Source organism: Pleurodeles waltl, chromosome 11, assembly GCF_031143425.1.
Source record: "Pleurodeles waltl isolate 20211129_DDA chromosome 11, aPleWal1.hap1.20221129, whole genome shotgun sequence".
Lineage (NCBI taxonomy): Eukaryota > Metazoa > Chordata > Amphibia > Caudata > Salamandridae > Pleurodeles > Pleurodeles waltl.
In genome coordinates, this window is record NC_090450.1 from 243,490,505 (window position 1) to 243,504,157 (window position 13,653).

General features: G+C 41.2%; 1 protein-coding gene across 1 annotated transcript in view; it reads right to left on the reverse strand.

Annotated features, from left to right (window-relative positions):
• Positions 1-12,403, reverse strand: part of CUL3 (cullin 3) — a 335,007-nt gene extending 322,604 nt beyond the window's left edge. The window contains exon 1 of the mRNA XM_069213488.1: positions 12,094-12,403. Within this exon, the coding sequence (XP_069069589.1) occupies positions 12,094-12,156 (63 nt within the window). The 5' untranslated portion in view covers positions 12,157-12,403. The remainder of the gene's footprint in view (positions 1-12,093) is intronic.
• Positions 12,404-13,653: the final 1,250 nt, after the last annotated feature.

Consider the following 13,653-nt stretch of genomic DNA (forward strand, 5'->3'; position numbering starts at 1 on the left):
ATTTTATTGCTATATAGTGAGGTTGTGCAGAGCATTACAGTCAAGATACTACAATATTTGCTGCACTCGGGATTGCCCCATAATAATTTGTGGGGCATTACGTTTACAAAACTTGTTTGCCCATAACTCACTGCACAATGTGCTAATTTCTTTCTAGGCCACCTCTGGGTCCCCACACTAGGTTGGGGGGAAGCCCGAAATTGTAATATAAAAATATAATAAATTATGTCAATATTTTCATTTTTTTTGCTGCAGATTGAGAGATAAGGTAAACGGAAGTAATTTATTTATATGCGGCCCGCTGGATTCATGTGGCAGAGTTGACCAATTTATGTGGCAAGAAAAGTCCAGTTATGCATTTACAACACCAATAGTAGTAACACAAGCAAATGCGAGACCTATTGCATTGCAAATGCTTGTTTTTAATCCTATAGAGAGTATCTAAAAATTGGTCAGTTCTGGGGATGAGAATTCAGGGCTAGGATAATACATTACTACTCAGATCATAGCAATGCTAACACTGAATGCATGAATGGAAGCAATTTTAAAGAGTGTGGAAATACCAAAAGGCTCCTGGCACTGAAGGCGCTCTAGAATGAGGAGAGCTAGAGTTAGAAGAGCCAGGTTTCTTTCTTCTTCCTGAAAAGCATATGGTTAGGGATCAGTCTGATGTTAAGCGGGAACATGTTCCACAGTATGGCAGTAAGATGAGAGAATGATCTGCCTCCTTGGGTTTTAAGACGGATAGCAGGGATATTCACCAAGGCTAGAGAGTCGGAGCACAAGAAATAGGTAGAAGATACCACAAGAATCTTCACACTGAATGGGGTCGATCCACCTTGCTAAGAGCCAGATGAAAAACTCAAAGGGCCTTAAACTGAATTTGTTTGTTGTACGGCCAACAAGTTGTGTCTGTGTGGGCTCACACGAAGGAATTTCAGCAAGATTCTATCAGCAGCATTTTGGATGGTCCTAAGGTAGCAGATCAGATACTGGGGTAGACCTTGATACCTTGCTTTAGCGTATGCTACCTGTAGCAAGGTGAAAGTATTATGTGGTATGACTGGAGAGTCTTACCATGTAAAACTACCACACTACCCAAATGTGGACCTCAGATTCACCCTTCGTAAACCTTAGCACAGTCCTGGTAGAGTGGCAAAAACAGTCAGGCTACTTAGAGGAGCATGTGTTAAGCATTTCACAGCACCAACATGGACAATAAGTAAGTTTCATGACTCAAAAGAAATCTGACACCAATTTATAAAACTAAAGCAGATTTTTATATATTTTAGACACCCTAACAAACTTGATACATAAAAGTTAACCTCAGTTATCAATGTTAAAGCATTAAATAAATCAGTACTTTGCATAGCTATCAAACTATATCACTGCGCTCAATGGGAGGAAAACACAATATAAAATCAGACACTTGTGGAGTGAGTCCCGTGGAACCCATCTGAAGTTAAGGTCTTGTGGGCCCTCAGACCAAGCCTCAAAGTCTGTCCAGTTTTAACTGGCTCAGGAGGCCGGGATGCAAAGAGGTGCGGACTGTCCTTGGTGCTGACGCGGGACTTGCATTCTTTGGAGGACACCATGACAAAAGATGATTTGCAGGTCAAGGTCGGCAAAGCCCTTGAGATCTTGAGCTTAGAGTTGGCATTGGACCAGGAATCACCAAGTAGAACTTGGCCAAACTCAGGCATCTCGGGTGAAGAGGCGCGCCTGACTCCGGGGTGCTGAATGGGATCTGTGAGTGCTGACTTTACCAGACAGGACAACGCAGGCTGACAGGAGATGCAAGGACTGGACAACTGAGCCACAGGTTTGGATTGTTAAACTGACGATGGATCCTTGAGCCCCCAATTAAGCAGGTAATAGTATGACCACCAACAAGCCTTGGAGCTGGTAAGCACAGTGTTTGGAGAAAACTTCTTCCAGATGACCAGCAGAACAATGCAGAAAGTTGAGCCTCACTGAGGATCGAGGTTGCAGTTCTCTGAAGACGCCTGGCCAGTTACTTTCGGGTGTCCATGTTTGGAGTCCAGTTCTTCAGTGGTCTTGGAAGTGCGGTCTGGTCCTGCTGTTGTCCAGGGACTAGTACCTCTAGCCTTAGGGAGTCCTGGTGAAGGAGTTTGTCGCAGAGAGGTTCACCTTCCTTTTGGAACCGTTATCTTGTCTGGGGCCAGTCAAATTCCAGTTGTGTGGTTACCACATGAGCAGAGCTTGGCACCTTTTCTTTATTGAGTCCTGCCTTGTTGTGGACTCTGGTATCTTCTTGGTTCACAGCAGATCTGAGGTTCTGGTGTCAGGGGTGCCCCTTAAATCCTAGATTTAAGGAGATGTTAGATGTGTGAGGGAAAGTAGCCAATGGGCATCTAGTCTTGTGGCTAATCCACCCCTGATGTGTCCACATCTGGTGGGTGTGCATCACCAAAATACCTAGAACCCACTATTTTTAAGTCTTTTCAAGATGGCATGGGGCATCCTCGATGGTCCACTCCAGCTGGCCCATCCTAGAGGTTTTGTCAGCCTTAGGGGAGTGTCCACCTCCTGACTAGCTAATTTTTCCACCTGCCTGCCTCACAAGGTGCCTCAGGCAGGGGAAGGCTTTTTTCCTCAAGTGGAGGACAAATTCCTTTGTCCAGCAGCGACGGTGCAGCCTCTGAGGCTCACAGACAAGATGGGTGTAATCATTAGAAATCCTGGCAGGGCAGAGGAGTGACCTCTGTCATGCACAGGCCTTTGTTCTGAACTCTGGGAGCTGCACCCACTCCCCCAGCATGAGCTCTGAAAAGCCTACCAAGGCACAAGAAATCTGGCAACTCAGTGGGCATCCTCTAAGGATGCCACCTGCTTGCACATATATGTCCACACTCATAACATATTGCACCCTGCCTCCTGGGCTATAGGAGGCCTACCTTAGGCAGGGGTGTGGAATTTAATAAAATATCTACTTGTCCATTAGACATGTTCCTTCATAAATCTACTTGTCCTGTAAAAAAATCTACTTGTACCTTTGGTGCCATGTAGTGATTGTGGTGACACATTATGGCAGCAATTTCATTATATAAGATCGGATTAACCCTATGTGATAATACCAGGGCTAATACTATAGTAGGGCTTGAATACTAGCAATTTCCTTATTTTGCTGCCTTTCTGCAGATCTAAATACTGGGTCTGGAGGCAGCAGTAAGCAAACGTTCCAGGGTTGGAATGCCTTTTGAGTCTGCACAAACCTGCTAACTTGCATGTTTTAATTGTTTTACAAGCTCTTCCCTAGTCTTTTCCCATACTGGGAAAGGTTGGAATTTTACTCCTAACAAGGGCAGAGGTAAAACGTATTCCGAGATTGGGGGGAAAAAAAAGTGGTTGAGGCAGTGCTTTAAATGGAAATATGGATGTGCTGGTACTCACTGTCTAGAGTACCTGTTTGCTCATGAGGAATGCTGGCACTCTCCTATTAAATATATTTCAGCTTTGAATAGAAGTGCAGGTACTCGCCCTTTCACCTTGAAGAAGTGCAGGTACTCGGTACCGGACAGTACCTGCCCATTTAAAGCACTGGTTGGAGGGAAAGTGAAGTTGTAAACACTCCACATATTGTTGCATGAGCAAATATATACACATGCATATTTGCGAGTGGTAAAACACAGTTCACACATTTTCTAGGAGCAAGATTTCCCAGTCTACTGCTGTATATTCTTTTGAATTCATTAAATATGTAAATCTGCACTAACGCAAGGACATTTACCATGGGTGCATTTTTGCGACTAATAATTGGTCCCCTAATTGGGCCTAGTGTTAATTATATCATTTTTGCTTTTATTTAAAAAATAGTGTTCTCTATCAGCTGGCTTCACTGTGAGCGATAGCAATCTGCTCTTTCACAAAGTGCATATCAGCACACAAAGTAGTTTTGTTCGGTGTCACAAACGTCTGAGGTAATGTATGCTTTTTGAGACCAAAAAAATATTCTTGCTTTTTGACAATGTTTGTTACAACGGTGAGGGTCAAGCAACTCCCACACCAAGGAAGTTTTACAAAAGCCATGTCAAACCAAAGACGGACCGCCAATGTCAGACCAATGGGCTTTGCCAGTGCTTGTTGTCTTTCATATTTCTCATAATCATGTTGAGACTGGTTTCACTGATTTTCTGTTATGAATATTTTTGGGAAATACTAGCATGCACCAAAACTTTTCACTGAATGATGCTTCAAAGAAAGGGTGTCTAACATTTTCCAGTAGTTTAGCAAAACATTTTCCTACTTGCATTTTTTGTGAGCATTTTATTTTGAAAACAAAGAATCATCAATCTTGCTTTTAAGCTTCTGCAAATATTTGCATGCAATCGGAGTGTGTTCTGGGAGCATTACATGTAGTCTCATATTGTTAAACTTTGCACATGTGTGTGTGTACACATTTTTTCTACTAGAACCACTGTCAGTACTGCAGTCCGAGCTTAAAACATGTATTTAGAGCACTCACCGTAATAATAGAGGCTTTGCATTTTATTACCTCAACTGCAGACAATTTCTTTCTCTGCTCCATAATGTAGTACTGAAAACTGGCAGACAAAGGGTTTGTGCTGCAGGGGGTTGGGGCCTTTTTGTCCCAAGGACAAAATAAACATGAAAACTTGTAGTCCTTGACCCCAAACAATATGTACTGGGCGTTGGGCTACAGGAATTTCATAGACCTGCTTAGGGGTGACTGACTCATGTTATGGGTAGTGGGGGGGCTGCCTGCATATGGCGTGGGCAGAGTCATACTCTGGTCACTCAGACTGGCACAATGTGTGTTGCAGCCCCGGTGACCCCTTTACCATCCCTGCCCGGGGTACCACTGGTAACATTTAGTAGGGGTTTACAAGGAAGGTAAAGTGCTTGCCAATTGGGTTTAGCAATTCACAGTTATAGTTTAAGGGAATGAGCACTGGCACTGGGATATGGCTGACAGGTCCCAGTACACTTTCAGATTTAAAAAAAAACGACCACATCAAGCAGCAAAAAGTGGGGGGCGACCATCCAAAATGGGCACTTTACAACACTAACCAAGAGAAAACCTCAGCTTGGAAAACAGTTTTCTGATAAGAGAGGGACAGAAAGTGGAGAATCTTTCTGATTACAGAAGATGAAGAAGGAGGTGGCTGCCACGTTAGTACTGTGGGTTGGAGGCTGATGTTAGAAACCGTGGACTGCTCTGGGGCAACATGTGTGGCTGCCCGTTTTGGTCTCTAAAGGCCCATCAATTTTTGGGCCTTTATATATTTCTAAAAGCATTATGCTTCCTGAAGGACAGAAATCACGTCAACATTTTATACAGAAAGTACAATCCAGCAGTTGTTCAATTTTAATGAACTTGGGCTTTCTCTTGAAGCACTGTGAAGAAGTGCGTGTTAATGTAGTACCGAAACCCTTGGAATAAGATTGTCTCAAAAACAGCAAAACAAAATAATTAATCTCAAAATTCAAAAAGCAATTAGATTTTAATTCTGGGTGGCTTTGAACACAAGCACCAATTAGGACGAAATACCCCTCATTAAAAATGTGTATCTCAGTGGAGAATTTGAAATTCATTATATCAGTCTAACTTGTAGTAGTGTAGGCTGACCAACAGCCAGAATTCAAACAAGATGCTAACAAATCAGTTTTTATTTTAACACTAGCTATGCTTTCCACAAGTCACTGTGTGAGTTTTGCCTTAGCAACAAAACTTGTTTGCCGTGTTTAGATGTTTCCTCCTACTTCACTCATTTCACATGCTTTCTCCAGAATTATATCTATTGGCCAAGCCCTGCGTTAAACTTTGGGTGCTATACGATTTGTAAGTTTTAGCAAATGTAAGCACACAGACAATGTTCACAATAAATAAGCATAGCTACAATGTTTATTTCCAAATGAGTTCAAAAGCCTGAATGTGAACTCCAGATGCACCACAGAAGCTTTCTGCTCAAAATTACTTGATGATCATTAACTCACTGCATGTACAATCTCACCATAATTAATCTACAAGAGGACTTGGACACCACATACCAGAACTGTCAACTTCACAAAAAGAACAAATGCAATATTTAAGTACTGAATGACTGCGCAGCTCAGGCGAATTGAAATGATTATGAAACATTAATTTTGATGGTTTTAAGATATCAAACCTTTTAAAACTTCACTTACAGCCTGCAATTCAATCCTCAAGGCAACAAAACTCAGATCCATCATTAAGTGGATTATGAGATACAGTCTGCGTTTTGACATTTCTGAAGACGTCATAAATGTTGACAAGTACCTCGTTAGTACATATTAAAGTATAATTAAATCTAAGAATATCAGGAGGAAAGCCAAGTTCTCCGTTCAAGATACATATTCAGTTATACAGCAATAAGTCCTTTCATTTTATTATGAACTTCATTCGATTTTAGATAAAAATCATAACAGAATACAAGCATAATACAAAAACAAAGATAAAACAGTGATATTAATAAATGCAGCATCTAATCCATTTATTCATCCAATACAAATACATTAATATATATAAAAAGACATGCATCCCTTAAAATCACAAAAGGGATAAAAAAAAATCTCAAAGTGCAACCGAATGAGTGCAAATAAATATGAGAAGAAAAACAAGAACTACATAAAACAAACAAGGTCCTGTGAACACAATCGCAATACACCTGATAAACTTCATCACATCTGCCTTTCCCTTTAACACTCTATATTAGGACAGTCTGTCAGCCATATACACTCAAGGCTCAGAACATTCTACATCATACGCAATAAAACCCATCAACAGACCAATACGGTCAAACCATGAACAAAATTAGGAGTTGCAAACTACAAACGCTGTAATCATAAAATATAACAGAGGCTGTGACTACACAGCTTTAATAGCCTCTCCCATCTAACTTGTATAGCTGCCAAATAAAATTAAGTCAGACAGGCAGCTTATAGGAGGTGCCTATTGAAAGCATAAAGGATAATATTTAATCATTAAAAATATAAAACAAAATCAAAAGTACATATGTTCTGTCTCAAAACCTTTCTCACTCCAACCTACCCTTCCATAGACTTTCTAGTTCTAACAGCCACATGGAGGTAAGAGCTGACTCTCAAACATATCTCATCACACAGCGTTTGTAAATGAAATAGCGAATCTTTACACCTACGGTGCCCCAGCTTTTTCAAGAGCGGTTTAAGAAAAAGTTCTAAACTGAGGGGAAAAGAATCTGCAAAAAAACATAAAATCCAATAAAGACTGCTCCCCCCGGTTATCGCATGGGCATGGTGTGGCAGAATCACCAAACAGGCTACTTTAGCCCTGAAAGCACAACAACCTCCAGACAGTGCATGCTCTGGATCGGAACAAGAGAGACCACTTCCGTTTTGACAGTGGTAACAATATATACAGCTCTGGCTCACAAGTCTCGAAGTATTTGAAATATTATGAAACAGACACTTTGCTTAATAACGTCTTCAGTCTATTGTCTGCACATTACTCAAGATAGCGGCGCTTCACTATCAGCTTGTCACTCCTAATGAGCGACTGAGATGTTACAAAATTCTCCATGCCCTGCAAACTAAAAGTTCTGAATATGATTTTGATCCAGGGAATAGATCACCCCTGATCCAAACTGAGGTAGTATGTAATTATTATATCTTTACACAAGGACGCTGCTGGATTTGACCAAACTCTTATCCACATCAATAATGATTCAATAGAGAATACATAATGAAACTAGAACTTGTAGGGAGGACCTGAAATAACCTATGGCATATTTGAGATTCCTCACTTTGGAGGGGTTGAATATTACAAAAGCCGCAAACCGCTGCTCCATACGAAGAGGCAGGAACACACTGGGCATTACAGATATTTACAAGGGAGAATCGAAACCTTCTCCTTCTCCCCTCTCCCCAGTAGACTAAACAATGAGCCAGTCGCTCTACTAAGTTTAAGACAAGCTTGACGCACCTTGGGTGACCATAGACCCTTAGGAGTTAAAACTGACTCCTAGGTAACTAAAACCATTAACGCTCTTCATACAGTGCCCCTTAATTAAGCCTCGCCATATTACGCTTACAGGGCCCACACGTCATGATGAGTGACTTTCCATACTTTGTCGTCAAATCCAGATTGCTCAACTGTGGGAACGTCTACTGAGGCCTCAATTAACACAGAACACATATCATTAATATAGATAGAAAAGACCAACGGGCCATAATACATCCCTGTCGAACCCCGCGTTTGAGGGAGAATTCTGCAGTCATGTCTCCCTGGGCATTCAGCCGTACTCTGGAGGCGAGATCAATATGGAGCGGGTGTAATAAATGAACTACAGGCAAATCCACCCCAAGGTCTAATAATATCTTCCACAGTCTGGTTCAGTTCACATGGTCAATTAGTCAAAAAAAGGAATGTCTAACCCATTAACTTCAAAACTGAGTGTCAAATGTGATGACAGTTGAAAGGTTTCCTTTTTAGAATTAGTGAGAGGATTTACGTCCTTGACATGGATGTTTGCAAAATGTGATGAGTCGTAATCATAATGAATGTACATTAAATTATATAGGTAAAAGAAACAATATCAAGCGCTAAACTCTGAGGTCACTGGTTACCTTCTAGTGGTAAAGCTTCATGTAAACAAAAACAAGATATAGCTGATTATCGGGGAGACCTTGAACTGTGACTATTTCCTAGAAATGTAGTTTTATTGTTGCATATGAATGTTCAATTCAAGTTAACTGTAGTAGTTGTATCAGGATGTAATTCGGTTAACTGTAGCGGTCGGATCAGTGTGTATAATTTTGAAGAGCAAGATACCCTTATTAAGGGGGATAAAGTTATTGGAGCAAGTCACTCAAGATAGTTCTATTTGTATTCTAAAGTGAAACATCTTGAACTGGAAAATCGAATTACTGAGCAGAGTGGCTGATGCAGATTTGTATATCTGAGTCATTAGAAAGTGATTATTAGCAAAACACATGTTGGCTGGTATCAATTACTCTGTATAAAGAATCATGGTTACCGTATTATTTTGTACGAAGAATAACGTCACTTTAACATACGTCTGAGACTATCAGATTTTTATGAAATATAGACAGTTCAAGGACTTTATATTGTCTCTCAAATAATTATACAGGTACGGTTGTGTAACACATACCACTTTAAAGCGATCAGTGGTCATCAAGTACGTTAACCAATAATTCAAAGGTGATCTCAATGAGGCAATCAGGGGCCTTGTGTCAACAATACATATTTCATAGGCAGAACTAGATCACACAACTGTAAAAGAAATGTATGCTATGTTTAGTAAAAGACGACAACCCACCGTAATGAAAAGTATTATGATGTATAGGAGAAAAAAAAAAATCACCAAACTTTTCCATACCTTAGTTTGTTATTTTGTAAAGCATGCACACATAGTACGTTTACCATTTGCCTTCAATGACTGAACCAAAAAGCTAGGCTAGTGGCTCCTTTTAGTCAGTAGTTCCTTTATAATTCCAATGGCCCTGGATATAGAGGCCTGCAGGGACCCAACAACCCACAGGAGCCCTCCAAGAAGGATGCTGGAATCCAGGTACTGACTGCGTATTTGGCACAAGATACCAGGGATACTGGTCCTCAGAGTCCGAGGGCGCGATATGTCCATGCTTCTTTAATTTGAAAAAAAAAAAAACAGTTGACCTGTTTTATGTTAGAAGACAACCATCCATGAACAGTTAATTCCGACATGTGAGATGCCTCAGCTGAAGTACAGGGGAGAGAATCTCTTGTACCGTAAAGCTGAGGAAAAGATAAGACAGATGAACGAGAAAGAGGCCTTCTTGTCAGTGTGTGTGCTGCCTAAAAGAAATGCCAAAGTGCGCATTTCGTTAATCTGCAAATGTAAAGGCTGCTTGGAAGTCGGTATTGGCTTTAATTGATGAGGTCACTTGAAAAGTATTCTTTTGGGGAGGTACTGTAAGGTGACTTAAGGAGCTGTGGAGTGCGTGCTTTTAATAGACCAATAAAAAAAAAAATTGTACTAGGTACAGTCTACACATTACTCAGATCTATATTTTGGAAGCACTTTTTTTCATTTCAAGCCTATATCTTTTTGTGCACCTTGTAGCAGCCTACCTTGTACTGTACGTATTGCAAGTATAAATATAAATAATGATGTACACATTTAGGATGCTTTTTGTCAAAGGCTGGGATCTTGCAACGTTAAAAAACACACAAGTCAATATTTTCCACTGCATCAACCAGAATTCAGTCATGTGGCTCCCTGGTTACACACAAGTATCTGCAGTGACTGCATTAATCTATAGAGGTTTAACAACGTAAAACAGTGAATCTCTCACGGATTAGTTTAACATGCAATTATGTTTCATTTAACATGTGTTATTTTACATACAGTAACTCGAGTGTGAGAGACCAACAAAATAGTTACAGAGTATTTTGTTATTTTTATCCAATCCTTTGAACTCGCCTCCAAAAGGACTCAGGATCACAGTTCCCGTACATTTTTTTTTTTTTTTTAAATGCACTTGGACCGGTGATCCTCATATATCCCTAACACTTGATGAGCTGCTGAACCGGGCTCTCCTATCTAAGTATCTGTTGGACTCTGCATGGGATGATTTGATGAGTTTGGCATATACCTTGCCTGTTTGACAGTGCCTACAGAGAGCACTGGGTTGTAAGGTCTGAATATCTGACGTGTCTGAATGAGAAAGTATGTGTAAAAACGTTGTAGCTTTGTTTTTGTTTTTTTGCAGAACTGTGATAGGAGTTGGGCCTGGTACTGAGGCAGGTCTGTGATTCTACGGAGCGCACCACGTAATGAGTGTGTCCAACCTGCTTCCTTGGAACAACTACAAACGGTGAAGAGCTTGGGCACTCACAACTTGTGTGATTGCGCCTAAGTAAGCCTAATACATACACTGTTGTATCTCAGATACCCCATTAATAGCAGCTTGCCTGTTGCTTGTCTATACACTGCCTATCAGTGTTGCTGGAACAATTTTCTGAGTAGGGGTGCTATCAGTGTTGCATCACTGAACTCACAGGAATTGTGAAAAATCCAAGGGTCACACAAAGTGCAGAAAATATGCGATGCCATTCAGCAGGAGAGAGGTAAGGGTGTGTAGTTGTAGCTGGTGGTACATTTTGGAGCACACTGTTACAAATATATTACCTAAGCATGGTGTAGTAGTATTGTCCTGTACAGACAGCACACACTCCATTGAAATGGCCACTTAATTTGTACCGACATATTTGACTGATAAAAACTATAATAAGTGTAAACGTTAATGTGCTAAAATCAAGTTTAAGCAAATATTTGTCATTAGCACATTACCAAGTAAATTGTCTTGGTTTGATCTAATGAAATTCTTTCTTTCAATCACACATCGGAATTACAAAAAAAAGTGCTTATCTTGTGCTTACTATTGATATATTTTTAAATATCTGTACAGTTATTTTATAGGTTTTTAAATCTTGTTACGTTGTTTCAAAACAAGTGACATACTACAACCTTTCCTTTCAAACCAGCATGATTGTCACATAAATATAATATAATTTAATGGCACCTTTATTGTTTATTCACCTTCGGACTCCAACACTGTTATTTTTGGGGTGATGCACCACCCCCTTCAACCCTTTCAGCTCCTATGCGCTCTATTAGAGAGCTGTTCACAGAGGGTGTCGGGGTCTGACAGAGTCAGGAAAGTGTTATCCTCACTTCCTGCCAGAAACGCTCTACAGGTGGCTGATCTGTCAAGCTCTTTGTCGGTAGGAGCCGTACTAACAACACTGATAGGCGGAAGTCTGGCCAGAAGCCAGCCATGGGTTTGAATGAAGCCCCCGAGGCTGAGGGAAACTGACAGAGGAGCAACTGTCAGATTCAGATCAACAACAGAACGAGAGGGGGGTGATCAGGATCCCTGCTTGGGAGGAAGGGGTTGGGAAAGGACAGTGCCTTCCAATAGGTAGTTTGGAGCGTGGGAAAGGGGCACATAAAGTATTAACGACCAGACAAGTATTCTTTTCTAATAAAGGGTTTATGACAACACGATGACAGGCCCGTCTCTGACACCTCATCCTACACTCACCGGGAAGGCCCGGATCCGCATCTTGGTGTCCTTCCGGCCCGTGCTCTTGCTGAGGTTTGACATGTCGGGAGCTCCCAACCCCCTCAATGCGGGGGGAGCGGGGAGGGATTGTCCCTGGCCTCGGGGGCACCTGCCGGCCCTGGCTTTCCACTCCTGCCTCGCGAGGTCCCCCCGCTCCCGCACTCTGTTGGTTGGGCTGGGTGGGCTTCAGTGTCCTCCACCTCCTCCGCCCCCGCGATGGCGCCCGCTCATCCCTCTCTGTGCGCAGGCCACAAACAGCTACCGCACGGGAGCCTACGGGGGCCGACACAGGGACACAGCCGCGATCTCGCGACACTTCACAACGACCTGTGAACCGACATTAAAGAAACAGACGAAGGACAGTAAGGAAGTATCTGCCCCGGCTCTCGGTTTCTACTTCGGCCATCTTAGAATGGAGGAATTAAAAATATTTGGGTGAGCTAGACTTTAAAACTGCAAATTACTAGTGTCCTAATAGACAGAGATATGTGTAATATTTGTAATTTACTTGATAGGTCGTAATTAATATGTATTTTATTATTTGCTTGACTGTTTACTTTTTCTATTGTTTTTAATCAATGCACTTGTAGATTGTGAGCATAAACGCGTATTCTTTGAACTGTAATTTTAATTAAACCCATTTCTAATATTTGTATATTTGCCTCCACACAGAAACCACAGTGGTCAATACGTTTAAGGATGGTGCATGCAAGACGAGTTTACTAAACCAGCTGCTCCGTCTTTATTCTGTTACTTTTTTTATTTCTTCTAACCAGTATCTGAAGCAACCCCGCTCCGGGCTTTATGGGTTGGAGACATTAAGGAACCGGGGAAAACGAATACCTTGTTGTTGTTGTTCAGGAAGAAGAACGTGCACATGAAAGAATGCTTAGAGTAGAGACAACAGTATAGTTTTTTTTAAAACAGCGCAGGATGAACAGAAGCCCAAGCAGAGAGGTATTTGTGGAAATCACAGATGCTACCTATCCTCTGACCTGAATATTCGTACTCTTTTGGATCACTTTTTTTGTATGAAAATGTTGATATTTTTTTTGTTTCCACGACGCTCGTAATATAACGTGACACGATGTTGTTCTGTTTTGAAATGACTTATTAAGGAATGCGCCTTGACTCAAGCCGTTTTCGTTTTGACGAGAGTGACACGCCTTGACGTTCTTACCAACTTGAACTTTCAGTTCAAATGTATTGGAATGAATAAACATCGTAGGACGGTCCTTTGGGATCTTGAGGATATCGTTAAATGGAGTGGAACTAAAAATGTAGAGAAATTTGGGAATACACAACAACTGAGAATACACTGATAAGTAAGGACGTGACAGACACAAGCAAGGAAAATATAAGCATTGGACGTACGAGCTGAAGTCTAGAGGGACATGCATTCGTATTGGTATCAGTGAGACTGTAACGGCACAGACAAAAGACAGTGCATCCTAAATTTAGAAGAGCATGACGTTGAAACTTATTCATAGTACTATAGTGATGAGCAGCAGCAGTATTCATTCAACTTCCACCCCTACA